The 26,106-nt window shown below is 56.3% G+C and overlaps 1 protein-coding gene across 4 annotated transcripts; it reads left to right on the plus strand.

Annotated features, from left to right (window-relative positions):
• The first annotated feature begins 313 nt into the window (after positions 1–313).
• ASIC1 (acid sensing ion channel subunit 1) lies at positions 314–25,835 on the plus strand. 4 transcript variants are annotated; one of them, XM_056119938.1, is made up of 12 exons: positions 314–405; positions 1,246–1,623; positions 2,350–2,545; positions 20,524–20,674; positions 21,254–21,381; positions 21,611–21,764; positions 22,041–22,097; positions 22,725–22,878; positions 23,483–23,574; positions 24,001–24,080; positions 24,163–24,267; positions 24,392–25,835. In XM_056119938.1, the coding sequence occupies exons 2-12, from the start codon at positions 1,262–1,264 to the stop codon at positions 24,494–24,496; spliced, it is 1,584 nt and encodes a 527-aa protein (XP_055975913.1). In that variant the 5' UTR covers positions 314–405; positions 1,246–1,261; the 3' UTR covers positions 24,497–25,835. The 4 variants fall into 4 exon arrangements, with proteins under 4 accessions (XP_055975913.1, XP_055975914.1, XP_055975911.1 ...); XM_056119939.1 differs by having other exon boundaries at positions 21,614–21,764; XM_056119936.1 differs by lacking the exons at positions 314–405; positions 1,246–1,623; positions 2,350–2,545 and adding an exon at positions 17,237–17,978.
• The last annotated feature ends 271 nt before the right edge of the window (positions 25,836–26,106 follow it).

Genomic DNA, 26,106 nt, shown 5'->3' on the forward strand with positions numbered 1-26,106 from the left:
GGCGGCGGCGGGGGGAGCCCGGGCCCGCGCCTGGGCCGGCCCCCCGCGCGCACCCCGCTCGCAGACACCCTCGCAGACACTCGTAGGCGCGCACGCGCACCCTGCCCCTCCCCCGCCGCCTCCCGGCCGGACGATGGATCCCTGCAGATCCCGGGGCTGAGCGCCGCGCAGCGCGCCGAGCCGGCCGGACCGAGCCCAGGCCAGCGGGCCAGCGAGCGCGCGGGCGCCGGGGGACCGAGCCGAGCGGGCCGGGCCGGGCCGGGCCGGGCCGGGCCGGCCGGGCCGTTCTCCGCAGGGCTGTGCGCGGCGTGCCGCGATGCGCCCCTCCGCCGCGCGCCTCTGAGCCCGCGTCCACCCCGCGCCCAGGACCCGCCGCCGGCTGCCGGGGTCCCCGGGCCCCCTCAGGTGGGTCTGCGATCCCCCCGCCCCCACGCCCTGGGCTGCGGGACTCCCCGGCGCCCCCGAAGCCGGGACTTTTTCGCTCCCTCTCCCTTTCCCCAGCTGCTGGGGTGGCTCCCGGGCTGCGGGGGGTGGGGGCCCGGCGGGGCATCTGGCTGCGTCGCCCAGCTGGACTGGGCGGAGGGGGGGCGTGCGTGTGGGGCGGGGACAGCCCGCGGTCCTAGGGAGCCGCGCCCCCCACCCCGTGCATCCACCTCGGGCTGCCCTCCACCCCCGCCCCCCCCAACACACACACAGACACAATCCAGCCTGCGGCTCTGAGCTCTGGAGCCGTGGCAGGTGAGGGACTCAGGCTGGACCCCTGCCCACATGTCCCCACCTCCCTGGGGAGTCATCCTGGGTTTAGCTCCGAGAGGCACATGCCCAGACAGAGGGACCCCTTTGTGCTGTGACCCGGCTCGCGACCCGGCTTCAGTCATCGGGGGAGTTTTCTTCTCCAGGCTGGGGTGGCTTTCCTGTCCCAGAGTGACCCCGCATCTGGAGGGAATCCTGTGCCTGCCCGTGGGAAGCCGGGGACTTCCCTCTTGCCCTCAGCTGGCTGTATCTGGGGGTCTCCTGGCCTGGGGAGCGTCCCTGGGACAGCACTCCCCCGCCCGGACCCCTTGCATTTGGGGGAACCCTGTGCTGGGTGCAGGGGCCCTCCACAGCCCCTTCTGAGCTCACATCCCAGGGCTTCCCTGCCTTGCAGGGTGACCTCTGGAGCTGGGGATTCCCTGCTGGGGAAATCTGGAGGGATCCCATGTGCACGCATCCCAGGAGAGTGACAGAATTCTCCTCCCGTGCCAGGACCCCCTTGGCCAGGATGGAACTGAAGGCCGAGGAGGAGGAGGTGGGCGGCGTCCAGCCGGTGAGCATCCAGGCCTTCGCGAGCAGCTCCACCCTGCACGGCCTGGCCCACATCTTCTCCTACGAGCGGCTGTCTCTGAAGCGGGCGCTCTGGGCCCTGTGCTTCCTGGGCTCCCTGGCTGTGCTGCTGTGCGTGTGCACCGAGCGCGTGCAGTACTACTTCCACTACCACCACGTCACCAAGCTCGACGAGGTGGCCGCCTCCCAGCTCACCTTCCCGGCCGTCACGCTGTGCAACCTCAACGAGTTCCGCTTCAGCCAAGTCTCCAAGAACGACCTGTACCACGCAGGGGAGCTGCTGGCCCTGCTGAACAACAGGTGGGCAGCTCCCACCCGGCCCCGCCCCGCTCCTGCAGTTGCATGCACCCCAGCTTTCGGACACCCCGCTAGAGAGCCACCCGAAAGCCCAGCCAGCCCCTCAGCCTCCACCCCCACAACCCTGCTGGCAGTCGAGGAACTGGGGCTCTGGGCTCTCGACTGAGGCCACCCTATCTCTGGTCCCAGAATAGTCCAGAACAGCTCTGCCCGACCCTTTGTCACCTAAACTCAGACAGTCCCCCTCTCCGAAGTGACTTTTTCCCACGCTCCTACCACTGCATGTTGACCTAGATGGAGCAGGGGCCATCTGTAAAGCCTTAAGAGGGGGTCGGAGCAATAGGACAGAAGGTAGGGCATTTACCTTGCACACAGCCAGCCTGGGTTCCATCCCCAGCACCCCATGAGGACCCTCAAGCCTCACCAGGAATGATCCCTGAGCTCAGAGTGTGTGGCCCAACATTTAAATAAATAAACTAAAGAGTAAAGAGACTACGAGAGAAAAGCCATGATTTTTGCGGTATCTCTCAGTATTCCCCGTCCCTCCAACCACCACAGGCCCTGACCCTGCGGGGCCTCTGAATTTGCCCAGTTCTGCTTCCTTACCTATGTCCAGGCCTATTTAGGGGCAGATACTGTGTTTCCCGCTTTCTGCTCCTGAGGGTGGGTATGGGAGATTGGAGCCAAGAGGAGGCAGGTATAGAAGGACACGCTCACCTGGGGCCGTAGGTACGAGATACCGGACACACAGATGGCTGACGAAAAGCAGCTGGAGATACTGCAGGACAAGGCCAACTTCCGCAGCTTCAAGCCCAAGCCCTTTAACATGCGGGAGTTCTATGACCGCGCAGGACACGACATTAGAGACATGCTGCTCTCCTGCCACTTCCGCGGGGAGATCTGCAGCGCTGAAGACTTCAAGGTGGTGAGTGACCCCCGCCTTGAAGGGACACACGTCAGAAGGCCCCCCAGAGGAGGAGGCTTGGGTGCGGGGGGCCTGTCCTTGTGATTGCTACTGGAAAGGAAGCTGGGGGGTGCGGGGACTCACTTATGGCAGGAGAGAACTTTGTTGAACAGGGGTGCATTTGCTCCGTGCGTGCATGCAAGCCTTGTGTCTGTAAAGACAGGAAGTACTCACAGCATATGTAGAAGGTGCTCGTACACATGGACACACGCGCAAAGCCTGGCAGGGGGCCCCTGGTTCCCTCAAGTGTACCTTGTGGACCACAGGTGTCCAAGCAAGGCATGGGGGAGGGGGTAAACCGCCTTTTTGCTGGGGTTGAGGTCCAAGAACCAACCCCCAGAAGTGGCAGAAAGGAAAGCAGGACTTGTCACGCCGGTGAATCTGAATCTGCATTTTTAACGAGATCCCCTGTGACTTGAGTTCATGTTGGAAATGTGCCGTGAAGCCCGGGAATTCGAGAGCTTTCCTTTCAATCATGGGATGGGCACGGCTCTCCAGCACTCCACACATGCCCACGCATGCATGCTGTCTGGTTAGGTCCCCCTCTGCCAGCGAGAGCCACACAACCAGGGTCTGAATAAAGAGAGATGATTTGGGGCACACAGTTGTGGCTGAAGATGTTCTTTTGCTTCTTTGAATGAAGATATCCCCACAGATAGTCACAATCCCCCCCCCCCCACATGCACACACAGGGCTGCCTTAAAGTCAGCATTTTGGGGAGAGTTGGGCAAACTGGCATCTTTTGTGCCAGGAGATCCTAGACAAGTCCTGAGGAGTTGGAGTCAGACAGAGGCCAGAAAGGAACCAAAGACCTGCAAGGAGCTTGTATGAATAACACTGGTGAGAAGACCAGGCTGGAACCCCTCAGAGTGCTTCCCAGACTCCCCCGCAGGCCCTTGGGTCACTAACCGCCTTATTTCTCTTTTACAAATGTAAGAAAGGAAAATCAGAGATAGAATGAATGGACCCAGCTCCTGGAGTTGGTTAATGACAGATTCAGAGTCGGACTCTTGTCTCACAAAGCTCCAACGCACTGTCCTCTTTCCCCTTGTGCTCCTGACCCAGGTCATGGTGCTCACTTTTCATTCCGGCCATTGTGCTTTGAAAACCCACCCTCAGGGCCAGAGGGACAATACAGTGGCTAAGGATTTGCTTTGTACTCTGCAACCTGTGTTTCATTCCGGCATCCCATAAGAAAGAAAGAAGGAAAGAAAGAATGAATGAATGAAAGGAGGGAGGGACGGAGGGACCAAGGGAGGGAGGGGAAAGGGAGGGGGAGAAAGAAAATCCACCTCTCCCCAGAATCACTTTGCTCCCCAAGTCTGCCCCTGATTCCCTACTCAGTGCCTCTCCTTCCTGCCTGCCCTTTCCCCCCTCGACTCGCAGGCTTGTCTGAGCACCGTGGGAACCATGAACTGTATTTGTTGGTTAGAAAGTTTAGAGCTGTGGTGACGCTTGTTTTTTCCCTGCCCCGGTTCCACCAGACTTCCTTATCTCTGCTAGCTCTGCTCTGCAGACAAGCTGGACACAGGTTGCCTGATGACACTCTTTGCTGATCCGAACTGAGGGGAGCTTAGCATGATGCAAAAATCACTTGCTTCTGGGGCTGGTGAGATAGCTCAACTGGCTGAGCACATGCTTTGCACATGGGAGGTTCTGATTGGAGCTGGGCGACCGCAGAGCTGGGAGTAGAGAGCCCTGCCGGATGTAGCCCCAACACCAAGAAGATTTGCTTTTGCTTCTCTTTTTTTCCTTCCTCAAAACAGAAGACTAAGGGTCCTCAGGCTTGCCAAGAGTTGTAGAACTGTCGGTGAAAGCACAGGAGAAAGCGGGAGCCTGGTGACCCTGTGCTACACACATGCAGAGAGAGAGAGGAAACTCACTAGTTTGAATGGTTTGTCATGTTGGAGGAGGGACATAATCCCATAGAAAGTGAGAGAGGAAATCCCATAGAAAGTGAGAGAGGAAACTCACTATAATGGTTTGTCATGTTGGAGGAGGGGCGTAATCCCATAGAAAGTGGGTTAGGATTAGGCCATGGAAAGCGGGATTCCATCTGTCCTTCGTGTCCAGGAAGATAATAAGTGAAGAGGCTAAGACATGTTTTGTTCATAGACATGGAAACACGGAGATGTGCTTGGTCCCTGGTATCTGAGGGATGGATCTGGCAGTCAGGCAGAGATATGCCACTTCACAAAGTTCTGTAGCAATCCAGAGTCTTCATCTTGCTTCAGGGAGATATGCAAGCCAGCTGCCTGCAGGCCTGCGCGGCTCTTATTGGTAAGGGCCATCAGGAAAGTTCTGACGGTGTCCCTGTCCAAGGCCCAACCCTCACTGACCTGCCTGCTCCGTTCCTCCTTCTACCAGAACAGGGACTGTCTTTTGCCCCTAGAGGTCACCCACAAAGGTGAGGAGTCAGTCGCCTCAGTTTCGTGAGGGGAGTCTGTCTCTGGCCTCGCTCTCAGGGAGACAATGTGGGCTCTTGCACTCAGCCGCCTTCAGCTTCCTTATGGTAAGGGCAAGTCTGAAGACTTGCTGGGGCTAAGCCCTCTGCTTCTCTCCTACTCTCTCTGCCTCTCTTCTTTGCCATTCCCTGCTAGGCCTGGAGGCCTGTATCTAGCTGCCCGGAAACATCTGTCCGTAGGGTCAGAGCTTAGGGAGACCATGTTAGAATCTTCTGCTGTCTCGGGGACAGAGTGTTCTTAGCTGGGGTTCCATCGCTTGCTCAGAGTTCTTGCAAAATGAGTGTGGGGGCACCTGGGAACACTGGTACAAGCTTCCCAGGGCAACTCTCACCTGACAGTGACTGTGGCTGGAGGACACTTTGGGTCCCACCCAAATCCCAGCTTCCCTGAAGGAATATCAGTGCGAATCCCCTGGGCTTCTGACTCAACTCAGCTCAGAGGATGTCTTAGTATTTGACACGTCCCTCCCGGAGCTGGGGCTGAGTCCACTCAGGAGCTCAACGCGGGGCACTTGGGCCAAATCTGGGAGAAAACTGTCTTGGCAGTCTTTGTGACCGAAGAGGCAGAGCACAATGGGGAACGTGTCCCCTCCGCAGTCTGGCTGGCTGGGCCTCCGCCCCTCTCTCTGGGGCTCCGAGAGAGCCCCCAGACCCACCCAGCAGGACCCTTTTCTGGCTGCTGCCTTTGCTTCCCAGTGGGGGTGCTGCTGCCCCCCAGCTAGGACACTGAAGCTTGAAGCTAGCCTGGCCAAGCCGTGAGGGGGGCTGGAGCGCAGCTGAATGCGGTGTCAGGGCGGGGGACCGGGAGGGAGCCAGGCCCAGCTGGTGCCAGCCTCCAGCTGTGCCTTATCTGTCCCTGGCAGTGGGAGCGCCGGTGTGGCTGGAATGCAGAGCAGGCAAGAGGAGGGGGCTGCAGATGGCTGCCCGGGCTGCCCTGTGCCACCGCATCCTCCAGCTGAGACCCACAGCCCAGAGCACAGGGGAGAAGCAGGAATTTGTTTCTGAACCCTCAACGAGCAGAAAGGGGGTGCAGACAAAAGAAATGCTGGGAATAAACTGGAGGAATATTACCTTTCCAAGAGGGGTAGAATTGCAGGGTAGAGGACTAGGGATTTGGAATCCCTGAGGGGCCCACAAGGGCTTTCTAGGATCTTGAAGGGGCAGGGTTCAGACACTCCTGAGGGTCTTGAGGGAGACTAGAACTTTCTGGAGCACCTAGGAGGTGAGGCGTCAGAGGGGGGCATTGGTGGGTGATGCTAGAGCCGCAGAGTTGGGGGAAGAGACCAGCAGAGCCAGGACTAGCAGAGGGCTCTGGTCCCCAACTCAGCTCTGCGCCCTGCTAATACCCCCCGCCCCCAAGGCCCCACTGGAAAGCTCAGTGGTGGTGGAAAATGGGCACCGGTGGAGGGATGGGTGCTCGATCATTGTATAACTGAAACCCAAGCACAAAAATGTGTAAGTCTACAACTGTACCTCATGGTGTTTCACTAATAAAAATATAGAAAGAAAGCTCAGACAGGAGCACCCCAGGGCTATGGGGCTTAGTCCTTCCAGCTCACAGACTGGGGGGCTGCTGGTGGAGAGGTCCCCCACTCTCGGCTGCGCAGAGCTAAGAAGGACACCAGGCCGTGGGGAGTCTCAGGAGTTTGTATGGGCTGCGGGTCATGGAAGGGGTGGAGTGAGTGGAGAAGTCAAGAGTGGAGGAGGGTGCTGGAGCCATCCGACAGCAGGGAGGGCGTCTGCCTTGCATGCAGCCGAACCAGGTTCAATCCCCGACATCCTATATGGTCCCCCGAGCACCACCAGGAGTAATTCCTGAGTGCAGAGCCTAATCCCTGAGCTTCGCTGGGTTTGACCCAAACCCCTCCAAAAAAAGAAAAGTGAAGGAGGGATACTCCCTCCGAGAGCCCTTGGGTGCCCCTCTGCCCACCCCCCCCCCACCTCCAGGAGCCTGCCACGGACAGAATTCAGAGTGAGTTCCCACCCCCGCTCCCTACTGCACCCCTCTTCCAGACTGCCTTCAGCGAAGAGGCAACTCCAAGTCAATTGATCTCCTGGCTGTTGCCTAAAGTAATAGAGAATTGACGTGAGTAACTAAGTGCCTCTGGGGGCAGAAGCAGAGCAGACAGATGGGCACAAGGTGCCCCAGGCCTGCGTCTGCCTCCCCCTGCCCTTGCCCTGAGCCTGCCCAGCCCCTGCCCCAGGCCCAGCCCCCTCCTGCTGCAAGCCCCTGCAGTGGCACCCAGGGTAGGCCGGCAGGGTCTGTGGCTTTTAGGAGCCCGTCTCAGCTTGGTGGAAAGCGAGTTCAGTCCTGGGGCAGCGAGAGGGTGAGGCTTTCGACCCAAGAAGCTGGGCTTAGCATTTTGTTCCTCCTCCTTTGTTCCTAGGCAGGCTTCAGTGCAGAGTGACGTAGGGGGCGCCCTGGGCCTCTGAAGAGCCCTCGGCTCCCCAGTCCAGCTCAGCTCCTCAGAAGCTTGGCTCTTGGAGTCTTGCCCTGAGGAGGTATCGCATCCTCTCGCGAGTGGAGGCTGGCTGGGGATGTTGCTTTGCAGCTGCTCCTTGCATTAACGACCCTTCCTTTTGTTCTTTGGGGAAGGTGAGAGGGAAAGGATGCAATCAGAGTGGTTTCTGTAAAGTTAAAAAGAAAAAGGGCACTTCTGCTTTTTCTGAGGCCATATTTCTATGTTCAGGGCTTACTCCTGGCTCTGTGCTCAGGGATCAATTGTGAGAGTACTCAAGAGACCATATAGGATGCCAGGGGTTGAACCGGAGTGTCAGCTACATGCCTTCTGCTACCTTACCTGCTGTGCTCTCTCTGTCTTTCTCTGTCTCTATCTGTCTCTGTCTGTCTCTGTCTCTGTCTCTGTCTCTCTTTCTCTCTCTCTCCTGCAGGCTTCTGGCTATGTAGAAAGTGTGTTTTCTTTTCTCTCTCTCTCTCTCTGTTTTTGTTTTGTTTTTCCATTTTTCAGGCTACACTCAGTGGTGATCAGGGCTTATTCCTGACTCTGAGCTCAGGGGTGACTCCTGGTGGGCTCAGAGGACCATATGGGGTGCTACGGATCAAACTCTAACCTGTTCAAGGCCAACCCCTGCCCGGGGTGTAGTATCTCTCTGGCCCGAATAAGGAATAAGTGTACTTTCTATTCCGCTGAGCTGCTAGGGAGTGTGCCTGCCTTCAGGCAGTCCCCTGGGCCCCTGCTCTCTTTCAAATCCGCCTGGCTGCTGCCTCCAGCCTTTAGCCTCCGTTTGTTTGTTAGCGTGTTTCTTTGTTTGTTTTGGAGTCACACCCAGAGAGTTTACTCCTGGCTCTGTGTTCCAGGAACATTCCTGGCGGTGCTGGGGACCCCTAGGCAGTTCAGGGGATTAAACCCAGGCAGGCATGGTAGAGGCAAGCTCCTTACACTCCCTACTATCTCTTCAGCCCCAGAAGACTTGATCCTCTGACTAGAACCTTCTAGCCAGGACTGTTACGTGTGGATTATGAGTGGCAAACCTGGAGAGAAGATAAGAATAAAAAAGCGCTGGAGGCTGGAATATGGCTCGAAGGGGTGGAGCACAAGCCTGGCATGTGAGAGGTCCTGAGTTCAATCCTCAACACAGCATGAACCCCAGAACCGCCAGCTGGAGGCCCCCGGGCCCCAGCCAGAGCAGCCCTGCAGGGGGTTTGAGTACAAACCAAACCAGAGTGAAGAAGCACCAGACTGGCGCCAAGGGCACTGCTATTGGGAGTGGCCCCGATATGAATAAAACGGGTGCTCTGATGGTGAGAGATAGGTCTGGATTCTGCAGGGGGCTTAGTTCCTTTTGGCTCTACCTCCAGCTTCTAGGCTCATTTTCTGAAAAGGGGTCTCTAAACGGATCAAGGTATTTCTGTGAGAACTCCTTCCGATTTGCTTCTGGGACACACTGACCCCCAGTCCGCCTTGGCAGATGGCTGGACAGACCTGGCATTCCTGGACACTTGGATCAGTCAGGCAGCTTTCTTGTGGGGAAAAATGTTTTTCAATTTGCTAGTTTGTTTTTTGGGTCACACTCGGTGGTGCTCAGGGGCTAGTCCTAGCTCAATGCTTCAGGGTCACCCCAATAGTGCATGGGAGACCACAGAGTTCTGGGAATTGAATCCAGGCCTCCTACTTGCAAAGCAAAGCAGGCGCTGAGCTCTTTGATCCAATCCAATGCTGTGGTGAACAGCTGTGTTCATTCCTCTTGTGGGAAGGGGCCACTCCAGAGGCCTCCAAAAGCTCCTGAGAGAAAGCTTAGAGAAAGCTCCCAGGAGCGCTTGGGAAGAAGGCCCACATCCACCTCTACTTGTAGACCATCCTGAGAGCTGTGTGCCTCGTGTGGTGTGTCGCAGCCTCGTGCCAGGCTAAGACCATCCCTAGGGGAGAGACTGCTGCAGTGGCCTTGACCGTGGAAGGCAGCCAGTTCAGCCAGCCTCACACCCCTCCCTGAATACAGGCCCCAAGAGTGCAAGCACACAGGGGTACCTCAGTGAGCACATCCGGGGACAAGCAGACACGAACTCAGGTGTGAGGTGGCTGTGTTCTGGCTGACTGAGGGCACAGGTGGCATACTCTCTGAGGCCGTCGAGAGGATATGTACCGCTGGTCGCATGCAGAGCACATCCCTGCAAAATCCATCATTTCCTTCCAGGGTGTTTGGCAATGTGCAAATTCCCTTTCCTCTGACTCATGAGAGCCATAGAACTTGGGGAGACAGTCGCATCTTCATTTGAAAGATGGAGCAGCTAAGGTTGGAGGCAGTCACCCCGTTGATGTGGGACCTGGACATCACAGTTTCTGAGTCTAAGTTCTTTGTGTCTTTGTAAGTGATTGCAGGCGGGGAAACTGATGGGTCAGGGGCCCAGGGGGCTCCCCAGATTCCCAAGTTGCCCAGGTCCTGGAGGGAAGCAGTGTGCTGAGACAGGAAGGCAAAGACATAGTGCAAAGGGCTGGAGAGAGTACAGCATGTAGGGTACTTGCCTTGTACGTGGCAGACCTGGGTTTATTTAATTCCTGGGACCGCACATGGTCCCCTGAGCTCCACCTGGAGTGATATTTGGGCACAGAGCCAGTAGAAATCCTTGAACACTGCCTGGTATCGCCCAAAAACAAAAAGAAAGGGAAAAATATTAAGTGTAAAGAAGGAACCCCTCCCCTCGGCCATAAGTCTTTTGATCCCTCTACCTTTTCATTGCATCACTGAGTCAGTGGTGCCACCTACTTGAGCCCACCTCTGCTTTTCCTGGGGTCCCCGTGGCTATCCTTCATGACCACCACCCTCACCCCGCTGCCAGGACCTGCAGCGTCACACCCCAGCTCCCAGAGGGGAACCCACTATATCATCAGTCTCAGCCTCAGTTTCCCATCTGATCCCCTTCTGTGCAGAGAGGAATCGTACCCTCTCGCTGCGGCCTCTTCCTGCTTGGTACTTATTCCCTTCCTCTCCAGGGGAACTTTCTGTTGAAATGGACACATGCTCCAGGATCTCTCTTTTATTTTATTTTATTTATTTATTTATTGCTTTTTGGGTCACACCCAGCGATGCACAGGGGTGACTCCTGGCTCTGCACTCAGGAGTGACTCCTGGCGGTGCTCAGGGGACCATATGGGATGCTGGGAATCGAACCCGGGTTGGCCGTGTGCCAGGCAAACGCCCTACCTGCTATGCTATCTCTCCAGCACCAGGATCTCTCTTTTTAAGACAGCTCAAAGGGCTAGAGCCATGCCTGACATCCAGCTTCAGTCCTAACACCCCAGGATTCCCCAGGCACCAACCAGAATTACCCCAAGCTAATGCTCCTGAGCACTGCTGGGTGTGGCTCCAAAACAAACCAACCGAACTAAAAAGTTTCTCCCATCTGAAGATAAATATATAGGTAGCTAACGTTAATTGAGCACTTAGCAAGTATCAGGTTTTAGGCTATGGCAAAAAGTAAAGTCCCTAGTGCCTTCTAGCTCTCAAATAATCTCTCTTCTCCTTCCATGTACCAGAGGCTTAAAAGGGGATGTGTATGTCTCACTGTCTCCATTTTCCCAGCTCCAACTCACTCTCTAACCTCACCCAGGATGCTTCTTGCCCACTATTCCAACAGAATGGTTCCAGCAAAAGCCACTAGTGACCTCCACATTGCTAAATCCAACCAACTCTTTTTTTTTGGAGTTCTCCTGGGAAGTTCTTGAGGTGCAGGGCCATTCCTGGGGACACTTGGCCTGCTGTGGTGGCCGGGCAGCTCAGTGCTAAGCCTGCTGTGGTGGTGTCGCTCCAGGTTCCGCAGACCTGGTATCACCAGGGCTACCCCCTGGTACGAACATGGGGCCTCCACCTGCAAAACCTGTGCTCTGGCTCTTCGAACTATCTCCTTTACCCCAGCAAATCCAATTTTTATCACAATCTTTCAGAGATATTTATTTATTTATTTATTGGCTTTTTGGTTCACACCTGGTGATGCACAGGGGTTACTCCTGGCTCTGCACTCAGGAATTATCTCTGGCAGTGCTCAGGGGACCATATGGGATGCTGGGAATCGAACCTGGGTCAGCCGCATGCAAGGCAAATGCCCTACGCGCTGTGCTATTGCTCCAGCCCCTCAGAGATATTTTAAATAAACGGGCACGGAGTACAGCAGGTAAGTTGCCTATCTGGCACACGACTAACCCAGATTTGATCCCTGGCACCACAAATGATCCCCTCAGCCCACCAGGAGTGGTCCTGAGCAGAGAGCCAGGAATAAATCCTGAACAGTCAGGCGTGGCCAAAATATTAAACCCAAACCATAAAACATTGAAAGAGTTGACCGACAGCTCTCTCTCCTAGCAACCTGAGTCTCTTGATTTTCCCCCTTTGTCTAGCAATTACTTCTCGGTCTCTTTGCCAGTTCATGATCTTCTGCTTGGCCATTAAGTGCTGGCATTACACAACTCTTAATCCCAACATTTCCTTGTTTTATTTTGCTGTAGCAGCTGCACCCAACAGTGTACTGGCTGCTGTGTGGTGCTGGGGTTACTCCTGGCTTTGTACTCAGGAATTACTCCTGGCAATGCACAGGAGACCATATGCCATATGGGATGCCAGGGATTGAATCTGGGCCGGCTGTGTGCAAGGTAAATGCCCTGCCCACTGTACTTTGGCTCCAAGCCCTTGTTTTTATTTTTGAGGGCCACACCTGGTGGTGCTCAAGGCTAACTCCTGGTTTATGCTTAGGGATCACTCCTGGCAGGCTCAGGGGACCATATGGGATGCCGGAGATTGAACCTGGGTCAGTCGCATGCAAGGCAAACACCCTATCCTCTATACTATCACTCTGACCCTCTCAAAATTAACTTAATAAATTTCTGTATTTGTGTATCTTATAAGGTAATGTTTTACATATTACAATAATATGATTTTACAATGGTGTCAAAGCAAAAGCCAATTTTTTGGGGGGGTATTCAGGGGCTATTCCTGGCTCTGTGCTCAGGAGTGACCCGTAGCTGTGCTCAGAGGACCATATACCGGACAGAGGATCAAATCAGGTGTCCACATGCAAGGCAAGCACCTTATCTCTTGTACTCTCTTTGACTGCAGAGGCAAAAAACACTTCCAACACCTAGAAAGTCCCTTTAAGCCTTTTCTTAGTCAATGCTACCAAACCATTACTCTGATTCCTGCCAGTACAAATATATTTCCCTGTTGAACTTGAAAAGGTAAGTATCCTCCGCACTTTGTATATGCTTTAAGTCTGTCTTCTTTTGCTGATAATTATGGGTGTGAAATTCATTCTCATTGTGGTGTAGCAGTAATTCATTGTTCTTCAGTGCTGTGTAATATCTCATTATGTAGCTAGACTACAATTTATTTATCTGCCCTACTCTTACTAGACATTTGAGTTGTTTCTAGCTTGAGGCAATTATAAATACACATTTATAATTCCTGTCTTTTCTCTTTAAATTCAATTTAATTTAGTTTTAATTTTTCTCTTTTAATTTTCTTTATAACATTTTTAAAGATTTTTATTATTATTAATTTTTCGCTTTTGGGTCACACTCAGAGACGCTCAGGGGTTACTTCTGGTTCTGCGTTCAGGAATTATTCCTGGCGGTGCTTGGGGGACCATATGGGATGCCGGGGATTGAACCCAGGATGGCCGCATGCAAGGCAAACAGCCTACCCGCTGTACTGTCGCTCCAGTCCCTCTTTTAATTCTCTTATAATTTCTGTCTTTTCACCTTGAATAACTTGGAGTTAAGTCATAGACCAAGATTCTGTTAAGGTGTAGAGGATATTGCTGAATCAAACCCTTTTTTCCTTCTTCCATCTTTTTTAAGCTTCATATTCTATCTTGGGCAGTCTCATCTCTGTGCATTCCATGCATGACTTCAGTTACCATCTTCAGATACATTTGCAGGGCAAGTGCCATATTTATGTCTCAGTCTAGCTCTTTCCTTTGAGCACCAGCTCCAGAGGACAATTTCCTACTCAGCATCGCCACTTGGATGTCCCCAAGAGTCTCAAAACCAGCCTGTGCACAGCCAAATTCAGCCTTTGCCTTCCGTTAAACTCTTCCTTAACTTCTGCTCCCGATGGTGGTGCACTTGCACCACCCACCATTCACCCAATTATGCAAACTAGAAATCATCCCCGACACTTCATCTCCCTTAATAGGCTCTGCCAAATTTACCTCCTGAGTGTCTTCACTCTGTCACCCTGCTCCAAGCCCCTCACTGCCTCACAGTTCTCTGCCCTGGACCACTGTCATTCCCCAGTGCGTCTCCCAGCAGCAATGCCTCGGGCTCTTCCCGGTGTCTCCACGATGCTGCTCTGACTGCCTTGAAGCCTTCTTGGACCAGAATCCTCAGGCCCTGAGTGTATGATGTCCCTGGCTGTGCTTACCCCACTCTCTGACACATCTGCCCTTTCTCCCCTTGTCCTCTGAATACCACCCACGCAACCCACACACATGCAAACCTTTATCTCACTCCTCTTCCTTCCTGAGAGCATAATTCAGACACCATTTTCTCAGAGAAATGTACTTTGATTCCCGTTCTGGGTTGGAGTCCCTGTCACTCACCCCCACAGAGCCACGTTTTTGCTCAGAGCACTTACCATAGTTTATCATTAAATTAAATATTGAATATCTTTTAGTTAAAAAAAATTGTTCTTTCGCTGGAGCAATTAGGGCGGTTGCCTTGTATGCGGCTCACATGGCTTAATCCCCAGCATTCCATGTGGTTCCCGGAGCACTACCAGGAGCGATCCATGAGCTCTGAGCCAGGAGTAAGCCCTGAGCACTGCCAGGGATGGCCCCAAAACAAAACAAAACAAAATTGTTCTCTTTCTCCCACCCTAGGTGGTAAGCTGTATGAGGGCAGGGCCATGGTTCATTATCTGATCTCCATGCATCCTCAGCACAGAGACACGAAGGACATGGTTGATGAGTTATTTGAATAAGAATAGAAAGACATCAAACAGTCCACAGACATGAAGCGTGGCTGGCTGGCTGGCGTTTGGGCAAGGATGGGAGACTACCCACCCATCAAGTTGGCACACAGGACTGAGCCAAAGTGGTCAGGAGAAGCACAGGGCGTGCTTGCACAGGGACTCAGACGAGCACAGTGCAGTGCTCAGTGCCCAAACTGTTCAGCCCCCAGCCCCCGCCAGCTGCTCAGTAGCAAGTCCACTTCCCTCTTCACTACTGGGAAAAACAGGGTTTGTCTGCTGGAGATGAGGCAGGAGAATGTCGCCTGAAGGAGAAAGAGCGTTTTAGGTGTGTGTGTGTGTGTGTGTGTGTGTGTGTGTGTGTGGTGTGTAGCTGTGCAGCATGGGTATTGATGCAGGAGAACAAGTGTCCAGCCATACCACATTTGCTGTCCTTTCAGGCTCTCTCTGCATCTGCCCTTCTTTCTAGAAAGGAGCCACAACTGGGAATCCCACCCCCAGATCCTTCCCACTCCAGGAAATCTCAGTGGGGGACAGTGACCCCTAGCGGTCATGGGATGCCAGGCTGCTGCAACTCGCTCCCCCCCCCCCCCCCCCCCTTCAAGGCTGAGCCCAGGCCTCCTGGGTTCAATCCAAGACACCTCTGCAGCACAATCCCAGGAGTGCCCTGCTGGGTCTGGAAGTCAGGAAGGAAATGCATGTGGGTCATGCGGTTGAAAGGAAAGATGATTTTGTTCAAGTCTGAGAACAGCAGCTGGCGAGGGTATCTGCAGTGCCAGGCCTGTGGCTGCCCTGGGTGTCCCTAGTCCTTTCTTCATGGTCTCCGGGTCTAGCTCTTTCATCCTCACAGTCCCTGTCCTCAAGGACCTACTCGTTGCTACTTACACCCGAAGGACCCTGAGCAGAACTGGCCCCTTCAGTCTGTTTCCTAGGTAGGCAGTCACTGAATCCTGAGCAGTGAGTGAAGTCTTCTTGGAGGAGGAAGCATGTAAATGGGCTCTTGGGAAAATGCCTAGGAATCCTCCAGTTGGAATCCAGGGCAGGCTCGGACAGGTTGGCAAGCAGAGTGTCAGGGACAAGGAGGCTGGAGCTGGTAGAAGTGGGCAAAGGCAGGTAGGTGGGAGGACAAACGGCTTTGTGCTAGTAAAGGCCTTCTGGGTCTTCCTGGGGGACTTTCCCTCTGACCACGAGCCCCTGGGGCGAGAGGAGGCCTTTAAGGAGAAGCCGGGGCAGGACTACAGTGCAGATGTGGAGAAATTGTGGGAATGGCCGGACAGTTGGCGGCTGCTGAAGAGAAGATGCTTGCAAGGACACAGTGCCTCAGAACCACGGGGCTGATGGCAAAGCCTCTTCTGGGCTCTGTGTCCCTGGCAGCAAAGCCAAGGCCAGAGGTCCCATAACAGCCGTCTTTGCTTGAACCTGGCACTCTGCCTCCCATCCCAACACACACCAGGGTCTCTGCCTGCAGTTGAGAAGGGAAGATGTGTGGGTGCCGATGCGGAGGACGGAGGTTGACCTGGGATTGCTGGTGGCAAATGAATGGGAAGGCCCCTGAGATTTTTCTCATCCTTTCTTCTGGCCCTGCCCGGAAGGGTTAACGCGCATCCCTTTGCTCTCCTTCACCCTTCCCCCTCCGGTCACCTTCTCGGCCCTGGAGACTTGGCTGCTGGCTCAAGTTCCTCAACCAGTGGCCCTGAGTAATCAGAGCACAGAGGGCAGAGTTGGGGGCAGGGACTGAGCCACTGGGGGCTTGGGGGCCTGAGTCTGAGGGGCCGAGGGTTGAGGGGTGCAGGTTGCTTCTCCACACTCTCCACCTGGCCCCGTCCCCACCCTTGCTCTGATCTCAATTTTTCCACCCTCCAGGAGGGAAATTCCTCGAGCTCTTTTCTTGGAGTCTGGGGTGGGCTCACTGGGTGGGGATGTGGTGATCTGCCAGGAAGCTTTTCAGCTGCAAGTGATGGGGTCCCTCCCCCCAGTGCCGGGAACTGGCCATAAATGAGTCTGTGGTCAGACCTCTGCTAATGGAACCTGGGCTGCCCCCCAAGCCACAGAAGGGAGAGGAGAAAGAAAGTGACCTCAGTGTGCTCAGAATGGGGGGAGGTGCTGACTCCACAGGGTGGATGAATGGGTCAGGGACTGGCTGGAGGGAACTTGGAGGTCAAGGGAGTGATTGCAGGGGAACGAGGGAAATGGGAATGGAAGAGAGGTCTGCTTCTACTTTCTGGGCTGCAGTGAGAGGGAAGGAACTGAGTGCCAGAGGAATAATCAGAGGGAAATTGGGCATATTGGGAGAATTTGTGTGTGTGTGTGTGTTGGGGGCGGTCATCCATGAAGTGATCGGATGGATCCAGTCAAGTCAAGGAAGGGGAGAGAGGCGTGAGTGCAAAAGAAGAGTGGGGCTGAGATCTCAGGGACGTGGGTGGGCCAGGGAGGAGAGGAAGAGATGAGAGGGAGATCAGGATAGAGAGATGCAGGTCCCGCAGGCTGAGGATGCAAGGGAACTTGAGCAAGTGCCCTGGGTCAGGGATCATCCTGCGTTCCCTCTCACCCGAGAAGAGACGGGTACCGAGACTCTCCCGGGTTCCTATCCTGTCTCCAGTCTTCTCTGTCCCGTGGGACCTAGTGAGAGCAATCCACTACCCTCCCTCCACCTTCCCTGCCATCTGCCCATCATCTCCACGCCCTGCCCCTCTCCATTCGTCATTCCCATGCCCCGCCCCTCTCTCCTTCTGTCATTCCCATGCCCCGCCCCGTGCCAAGGCAGGGGGAGGAGGGCCCAAGGACGGAGGCAGCACAGCCGGAGGGAGGACGGCCAGGGATCACATCTACTGGCCCTGCTCCTGCCAATCCTCGGGCACCAGGAAGCCCCCAGAGACCATGCCCATCCAGATCTTCTGTTCCGTGTCTTTCTCCTCTGGGGAGGAGGCCCCAGGGCCCCTGGGAGAAGTTTGGGGTGGCCACCGGCGCCAGCCACAAGGCAACTCGGACTCAGAAGAGGAGGAAGAGAAGGAAAAGACCAGAGAGGAGGGCTTGCCTGTGGACTTGGTGGCTTTTGCCAACAGCTGCTCCCTGCACGGTGCCAGCCATGTATTTGTGGGAGGGGGTCCAGGACTGAGGCAGGCCGTATGGGCAGTGGCTTTCGTCCTGGCACTGGGTGCCTTCCTGTGCCAGGTCGGGGACCGCGTCGCCTATTACCTCAGCTACCCACACGTGACTCTGCTGGACGAGGTGGCCACCGCGGAGCTGGCTTTCCCCGCGGTCACGCTCTGCAACACCAATGCCGTGCGGCTGTCCCAGCTCAGCTACCCCGACTTGCTCTACCTGGCCCCTATGCTGGGGCTGGATGAAAGTGATGACCCCGGGGTTCCCCTGGCCCCCCCAGGGCCTGAGGCCTTCTCTGGGGAGCCCTTTAATCTGCACCGCTTCTACAATCGCTCCTGCCACCGGCTGGAGGACATGCTGCTGTACTGCTCCTATCGCGGGGGGCCCTGTGGCCCTCACAACTTCTCGGTGGTGAGTGAGGGCTCACGCCTGGCCTAGCAACCCAAGAGTGTCTGCTAGGGCTGACCCTGACCGTCACCTCCTGGGGCTGGGGCTGCTGGCTGCCTGTCCCCCGACACCCGGCTCACCTACTCTCTGTGATAAGCTTCAGAGGGGCTGGCTGGAGCGGGTGGAGGGCCCCGGGTCCTGCAGCTGGGCTGCTCTTCTTAGGGCCCTGCCAGCGCTTCTTCTCCGGGTAGGACCCCCAAAAGCATCCGCGCTAAGTGGATATCGGCTGCTTTCAAGGCACTTGGAGTCTTCTTCAGTATCCTCCAGCCTCTCCAGTGCTTCCCCACACCCACCTGTGAGACACGGGGCCCGGACTCCTTCTGCGGCCAACCTTTGCTCGGATGGGTGCTGAGGGCCGGCCCCTTGTCAGCCATGTCAACTTTCGTACCCGGACTGGAGCTGGGCCAGTGCCTCCTGGGCTCTGCACTGTTGAGGTGCAGCAGAGAACGCGGGAGGGAAGTGGGGGAGTGGTCCCACTGCCACTCCGTTAGACCCTTTCTCCACAGCTCCCGCTGCCAAGTCTTGGTCCTTCCTGTGCTCCTCCTAAGGGGTGTGTGTGTGTGTGTGTGTGTGTGTGTGTGTGTGTGAGTAAACGTGTGTATGAAGGCATATAAGTGTGTACGTGTGTGACTGTATGTGTGTATGAGATGTGTGTGTGTATTTGTGGGAGAAAAGCAGACTTCCTTTACACCATCTGCTGTCCCCAGCTCTAAGTGGTCAAAGACCCTCTTCCCAGGCAATGTCCTCAGTAGAAGATTTGGCCCCTTGCTGACCTCACCTCAGGCTCTCAGGCACCCCCGGCTGAGGGACCTTGTGGTACCTCACCCTCCGTCAGTGCAGTCTGCCTGATTTTTCTCCTGCCCCTTCCAGGTACCTGTTGTCAGTTCCCTGTCCCCACCCTGGTGCAGGAGCGGGAGAATGCTGTCATGTCTGAGCTCTGGGGATGGCAGGCAGACAGACAGACAAGGGTCTGGAGCCCTGGACCCCAGGGCGCACACCAGCCACTTTAGGGAACGGGAGCCAGAGCCTCTGGAGCTGAGAGGAGAGCATCATATCTCACACAGTTCCACCAGATGGCAGCAGCAGTCCCAGTACGATACGAGCGCTCAGCCCAGCTCCCCAGAGTCCATCACACCCACGATGGAAGTGGCAGGACCGTGTGTCCAGGCTGATGGAAAGCCACAAACCCAATAGTAGGGATGGTGGGTTAGGAGATCTTTATCTCTTTTCCGAACATTGCCACAAAAAAGAGGCAGTTTTCTTTTCTCTGGGGCATGGAGGAGCTGGTCTGTGAGGGGCCGGGCAAAGGCTCTATTTTCTATGAACCTCCACTTCTCCTGCCGCCCCAGACTCATCTGCAACTCTGGGCTGTGTCCATACTCACCCTAGAACCTACTCAACCCATACATAGGAACCGGGACACAGGGCGGTTAAGGGGAACAGGTCAGCAAGAATGGGGTCATCTGTAGCTATGTCATTAGAACTGTGACAGGGCTGCCCCAGGGCACAGGGAGGCGGGGGAGTGGAGGTGGGGAACTGTTTCCAAGATGAGGTCTCTTCTGAGATCCCCCTTAGTCCTGAGTCCTGCCAAGCAGGCCATGGCCAGGGGGAGTATGTCAGATACTGGCAGGAGAACTGGGGTCCTCTGTGAGGAGAGGTCTGGGCATGGCTAGTGGGTCTGCACTCTCCGTTTTGGTGGAACAAGGATAGGGCATGGTGATGGAAGGGACCGTGGCTGGTGGAATGGAAAGCCCGGGAGAGCAGAGGTCTTGCTGCCTGGGTCAGATCGGGAGAAGTGAAGACCCCAGGGTCTCAAGGAGGCTCAGGAACACACAATGATGCTGGTGAAAAATATGTGGAAAGTGAGTCCCAGGCTGGACGAGGATTAACAGAGGGGGTGAAGAGACAGTAGATCAGGGACAGTGGTTGCCCTGCACACAGCTGACTGGGTTGGATTCCCGGCACCCCAAATGTCCCATGAGCCTCTCCAAAAACAATCCTTGAGCGCAGAGTCAACACAGCTGGGTATGGCCCTCCACCTCACCCCACTCCCCCCAAAATTACTAAGGAACTGTTTGCAGAATTCAGGAAAACAACAAGGGGACTGGGCACCAGGAGTGGGAAGTTTGTCGCTGACTGAAGGAGCACAAGAAATGGTGCTAAGTAGGGAGCCCTCCTGGCAGTGTGGGGGGTCAGGGGGTCTGTCCACTGCCACATCACCTCAGAGGGGAACAGGATGAGTTCCCTCACCTCTCCCGCCCTCTGACTACTACCGACCCCTCCCGTTGCTAACCCCACCCAAAGCGGAGGGGTATAGGTATGCCCCAGTTGAATCTGCTTTTCAGGGCACCGTTAGGGCAAAGAAAGGTAGAAGTGGGGGCAGGTGTACACGGGGACCCCCAGAGGTGGGGTGTACGGGAAGGGTCCTTCCTGATGGGCACTGTGGTCCCTGCAGCTGAGCCGAGGGGTGCTGGCAGGATTCTCAGGCTCACTGCTCTGCTCCTACCAGGTCTTCACGCGCTATGGAAAGTGTTACACATTCAACTCAGGCCGAGACGGGCGACCTCGGCTGAAGACCATGAAGGGCGGGACAGGCAACGGGCTGGAGATCATGCTGGACATCCAGCAGGATGAGTACCTGCCCGTCTGGGGGGAAACTGGTATGTCACCTCTCACGGGGATCCCAGCACTGTGGTTCTGCCCTCAGCCTTCACGTGCGGACCCCTGGGACGCCTGGGTTGGACTCAGTCCTGCAGGCATGCACCTCCTCCCCCCCTCAACACCCCCCTGCTGCTGGCCTTTCCCGTTCCTGCTCTACCTGATGGCCACACTCGCCCGGCCCCCTTCCCCGGCTCAGCTATTCTCCACGGTAACCAGCCATCCCTCCCATCCCTGGCCGCTGCCGCTTGTTCTATAAATAACTCCATCTCTTCTCAACTGCCTGCTGTCTGTCTGGTCTCGGGGGCCTTGGGGCAGAGAGGAATCAGGGAGAAAGGAAAGGAGGTGAGAGAGGCGTGGAGAACATCAGAGACAGGGAGCAAGCACCGAAAGTCCAAGCTGCATCGCTCAAGCCAGGGAAGAAAAGTGCTCACTTTGGAGATCAGAGGAGAGACAGGAGGCGGGTGACAGGCTCGGGGCCACAGGCCAGCCCTCCTGTCCCGGCATTTGCTGTGCGGGCCCCAGGAGAGGAGGGACAACCCAGGCTTTGCAGGGTTATTGATTCTTCCTGTCCCCGGCAGATGAGACATCATTTGAAGCCGGTATCAAGGTACAGATCCACAGCCAGGATGAGCCTCCCTTCATTGACCAGCTTGGCTTTGGCGTGGCCCCAGGGTTCCAGACCTTCGTGGCCTGCCAGGAGCAGCGGGTGAGTGGGCCATGGGGGCAGGGAACAAGGTGCTCAGGGCTCTGTGTGGATTGATGGGTGGACTGGGATGGACAGCACCAGGGAGCCAATGAGTTCAGCACTCTGTCAACTCAGAGATCCACAGAGGCTGCGAAGGGGAAAAGACTCCTGAGCTCTGTGTCGCCAGAAAAGTCCCCCGGGGTGACTTGGGGAGAAGTCCCCACACCCCCCAGCTCCCCGGCTCTCCCAGCAGCTCATCTACCTGCCCCCGCCCTGGGGCACCTGCAAAGCTGTTACCATGGACTCGGATTTCTTCGACTCCTACAGCATCACAGCCTGCCGCATTGACTGTGAGACTCGCTACCTGGTGGAGAACTGTAACTGCCGCATGGTGCACATGCCAGGTGAGCCTCCTGCCCCCGGCCCACCTGCAGCAGCCTCCAGCCATCCAGGAAGCAGGCCAGCTCCTCCCCTGGTGCTCTCTGACCTCCATCCCTCTAGAGGAGCGGGGAGAGGTTAGGAGGGGTGGACTGGGGTGGGAGGTGCCTCTAGGTCAGAATGGGGATGGTTAGACCTACCCTCTAGTCTTCTATCAGTTTCTAGCTTTGGGGTCTTCCCTGGCACTACCAGGGGCAACCCCTTAACATGTCCTGCGCCACAATCTCTTTTCTCCTCTGCAGGGGATGCCCCGTACTGCACTCCCGAACAGTACAAGGAGTGTGCAGATCCTGCGCTGGGTGAGAGCCCCGATCCCGGACTGGCAGGGCGTGGGGGAGAAGGCTCCAGCCAGCCTTATGCACAGGGGGTTCAAACACAGCTCCCAGGGGCTGGAGTGATAGCACAGCAGGTAGGGTGTTTACCTTGCACGCGGCCGATCTGGGTTCGATTCCCAGCATCCCATATGGTCCCCTGAGCACCGCCAGGGGTAATTCCTGAGTGCAGAGCCAGGAGGAACCCCTGTGCATTGCTGGGTGTGACCTAAAAAGCAAAAAACAAACAAACAACAACAAAAAAACCCCACAGCTCCCAGAAGCGCCTAACAACCAGGACCAGGCTTCACCTGAACTCCCTGTGTCTGATTTCGGCAAGGCTGGAGATAGTGTCTCCAGGGCCCCTGCGAGAGTATGCAGGCATCACCTGGAGTGGGGGAGGTGGGGGGTGAGGGGCTCGCCCTCTCTCATCAGCACTCAGCTGGCTGACTGCCAAGGGCCCCAGGGAATGAGACTCAGGGGCTTCAAAACACAGGCTGGTTCTGAGGTAAAGGCGGGGGCCCAGGTTCCTTTGAACAGGGCTAGGTGGATGTGTTGGGAAGGGTTGGCAGAAGGCCACCACCCAACTGGCACCTCCCACCTGGCTGGGTGCAGACTTCCTGGTGGAGAAAGACCAGGAATACTGCGTGTGTGAAATGCCCTGCAACCTCACCCGCTATGGCAAGGAGCTGTCCATGGTCAAGATTCCCAGCAAGGCTTCTGCCAAGTACCTGGCCAAGAAGTTCAACAAGTCTGAGCAGTACATAGGGTAAGAGCTTGCTGTGAGGACGGGCTGGGGCTGGGACTGTTAAGGGTGGGAGAGAGCGTTGAGGGCGGGGTGGCAGGTAGGATAAGGTTACATGTAGAAGACAGGTCAATGAATCTGGGCTGAGGGCGGAATGATGATGGCTCAACAGACGCGGAGCACGAGCTTTCCCTGGTCTTCTGAGCTCCACTGGGAGCAAACCCTCCCCCCGCCCCCCCCATCCCCAGCCCCTGCTGTCCAGAGCTGGGAGGCTGGGAGTAACCCATTAACACTATCAGTTCTGGATTAAAAAACAAACAAAAAAATGAGTTTGGACTGAGCATAGATGGAACATCAAGCTGGAATAGGCAGCAGGGGCTCTTTCCCCCTCTCCCTTGTCTTTCCTCTTCTCATCTCATTGCTGTAACTGGACTCACCTCCTACTTGCTCTTGTGCAAAGTGTCTCTTGTTCACAAGGTCCTGCTTCATCTTTGTAGCCACCTTCAAAGGGCGGGTCTCCTCATCAGCACCTCATTGCGGACACAGAGACTGGGCTTCGGAGGTTAGCTTGCTAGTGAGGGCCTGAGAGAGGAATTGAGCGGAGGTTTTCCCTCCAATCCCTTTGCAGGGAAAACATCCTGGTGCTGGACATTTTCTTTGAAGTCCTCAACTATGAAACCATCGAGCAGAAGAAGGCCTATGAGATCGCAGGGCTCCTGGGTGAGCTGCCGAAGAGCCCTGACCCTATCCTGGCCACGCGGGGCAGCCACTGCCTGTGTCTCACAGAGTCCCACTTGTCCAGAGTGTGAAACACCCTGCAACCTCACCCGCTATGGCAAGGAGTCCTTGCCCAAAGAGTCCCCTGCCATTTACCTGGTACAGAACAGGGCAAGGGGGGTAGGAGTGACCATATTCTGAGAAGTGTGCCCTGAGACTGAGTTGAGCTCTTGTGCCAACAATGATTTCTTTCCAAATGACCCGCTTCATTTTAGAAAAAAGCAGGCAAGAGCAGAAGGCCTGCAGGTGGGCTTCTGGGCCTACTGCAGGAAAACGGGCAACCCCTTTGCCAGTGGGACAGGCCTGGCCCCTGGTGCCCGCGATCGGTACCTGGGTCCCACTGACCTCCCTGCCCGCCTCCTCCTGCAGGTGACATTGGGGGCCAGATGGGGCTGTTCATCGGGGCCAGTATCCTCACAGTGCTGGAGCTCTTCGACTACGCCTACGAGGTGAGGGGGAGGCCGCGGGGCGGGCGTGGGCCCACGGGGTGCAGAGAGGGGTCTTACCTGCCCACACCGCCCCCTGTCCCAGGTGATAAAGCACAAACTGTGCCGCCGCGGGAAGTGCCAGAAGGAGGCCAAAAGGAGCAGCGCTGACAAGGGCGTGGCCCTCAGCCTGGATGACGTCAAGAGACACGTGAGGGAGCAAGAGGGGGTGCCCCCCACCCCCTTTCCTGCCCGCATTGCCCCTTCGCCTCTCCCTGCGCCCACCCAAGGGGTCCCGCTGTAACACGAGCCTGCCCGTGCTGTTGTTCCCCCAGAACCCGTGCGAGAGCCTCCGGGGCCACCCGGCCGGGATGACGTACGCGGCCAACATCCTACCTCATCATCCCGCGCGAGGCACTTTCGAGGACTTTACCTGCTAGGCCCCGCAGGTCGCTGTACCAAAGGCCTAGAGGGGGCGAGCGAGGAGAGCAAGGGGCCCCCAGCTGCCCCTCACACCTGCCTTGGGGACTCCCCCCACTCCCCAGGCAGCCCCCCATTCCTGGGCGAGCTCCTTCCTCCTGAGTGTGGTGAGGAAGGAGTGCCAGTCCTCTCCCTGTCTCGGTCCCGTTCTTTTTATGTTTAACAAAACTAAACTAATCGAAAGAAGAGAGAGCCCGGAAGCGAGCCCTGGCGGCCCTCTCGCTCCATGCCGTCCCACCCCCTGCCCCAGCCTGAGTTCTGTCTGTCCGGCTCTCTCGCCTGTGTGTCCCACCCACATCCAGCTGCCACGAGTCACCAAAACCCCTCCCGAGGGGGGTGGTGGTGGAGGGCATCCTTGGGGTCTGGTGTTTGACCCCAAATCAGAGAATGTACCTTGAAGGGGAGGGCTAGTTTGTGGGGGGGCTTCCCCAGCCTTAAGAGACCCTTTTAGCCCAGTGACCCCTCAACCCCCACGTCTTCAGGCAGGAACTAGGAGCCTAAGTCCTCTCCCCAATGCTGAGAAGGGGGGGGGATGGAGGATCCCCTGAGGAACAGACGGGGACAAGATGCGGCCCTGGTGCTGTAGGCCACATCCTGACATCAACGGTCCAGTCCACATCCCAGCCTGGCTGCCAGAGAGCAGCCCCCAAAGGCAGCCTCGATGCCACCCCACGGAAGATCCAGCTGGTCGGCCTCCAGCTCAGGGAGGGGCACCTGTGCCTGGCCTCACTGGGCTCTCTCCCGGGACCCCTGCACAGGGTCCAAGTCCATAAATTTTCTTATGGAACTCTTCCCCAGTCCCCTGCCCCACTTCATCTGCTTCTCTCGACAACCTCATCTGCATTTTCTATTTCTATATGATACAGACTCTATATTGCTATATCTCTGTATATACTTTCCCCCGACTGTCTGTCTTCGCCCCATGCCCTCTTGTCTCCGAGAACCACGCTCCACCTCGTCCCCTTTCTATGTTTCTGTCCCCATCCCCCTCCCTGGCCCCTCCTCGGTCTCTGAATGCCTTCGCCTGTATAAAGAGTTGACTCTCTCCCCTGGTGTCTGTACTGTGTACACACATCCCTCTGAGAAGCACAAGGAGACGACACACGCATTGTAACCTTCGCACTGTCTCGGTGGCGACATAAAGGAAGCTGTGAATCACAAGCTCTGCCTCTTTCTGGACTCACCGTACCCCCTGGCCCGGCACCCTCTCCCCGCCTGCTCTGCGGCCTTAACAGCCTTTTCCCGGCCCCACCCAACCCAATGCTCTTTACCTGGCCGATGACCGCCTCCCTCGGGAAGGGCTCGTCACACCGAGCACCCGCACCCGCACCATGGAGATGGGCCCTGTGCGCTCAGCCAGGGGTGTCTGAGACAGCGGCGCCCGCAGGCGGAGCGGCATGTGCTGATTGGCAGAAGCGGTGGAAGGGGCCTTCGGTGGCCTTGCCCTCCCGGGTGCCCAGCTCCTTTCCTTGCCCAATCTTTGAGCCCACCACTTCTGTATCCTGGCGAGGTAGGGCTTGCAGTGAGAGGAAGGAAAGAGGCCTAGAGGTTACGCTGAAATTTCTTCTAT

The sequence above is a fragment of the Sorex fumeus genome, unplaced genomic scaffold (genome assembly GCF_029834395.1).
Source record: "Sorex fumeus unplaced genomic scaffold, SorFum_2.1 ptg000042l, whole genome shotgun sequence".
Lineage (NCBI taxonomy): Eukaryota > Metazoa > Chordata > Mammalia > Eulipotyphla > Soricidae > Sorex > Sorex fumeus.

Bases quoted from the DNA above. Each gene is read 5' to 3' on its own strand.
- ASIC1 (XM_056119936.1), top strand. From the start codon at position 17,343: ATGCCCATCCAGATCTTCTGTTCCGTGTCTTTCTCCTCTGGGGAGGAG. The intron at 17,979-20,523 runs GTGAGTGAGGGC...TGCTCCTACCAG, and splicing joins GCCCTCACAACTTCTCGGTG to GTCTTCACGCGCTATGGAAA. The intron at 22,098-22,724 runs GTGAGAGCCCCG...GGCTGGGTGCAG, and splicing joins GTGTGCAGATCCTGCGCTGG to ACTTCCTGGTGGAGAAAGAC.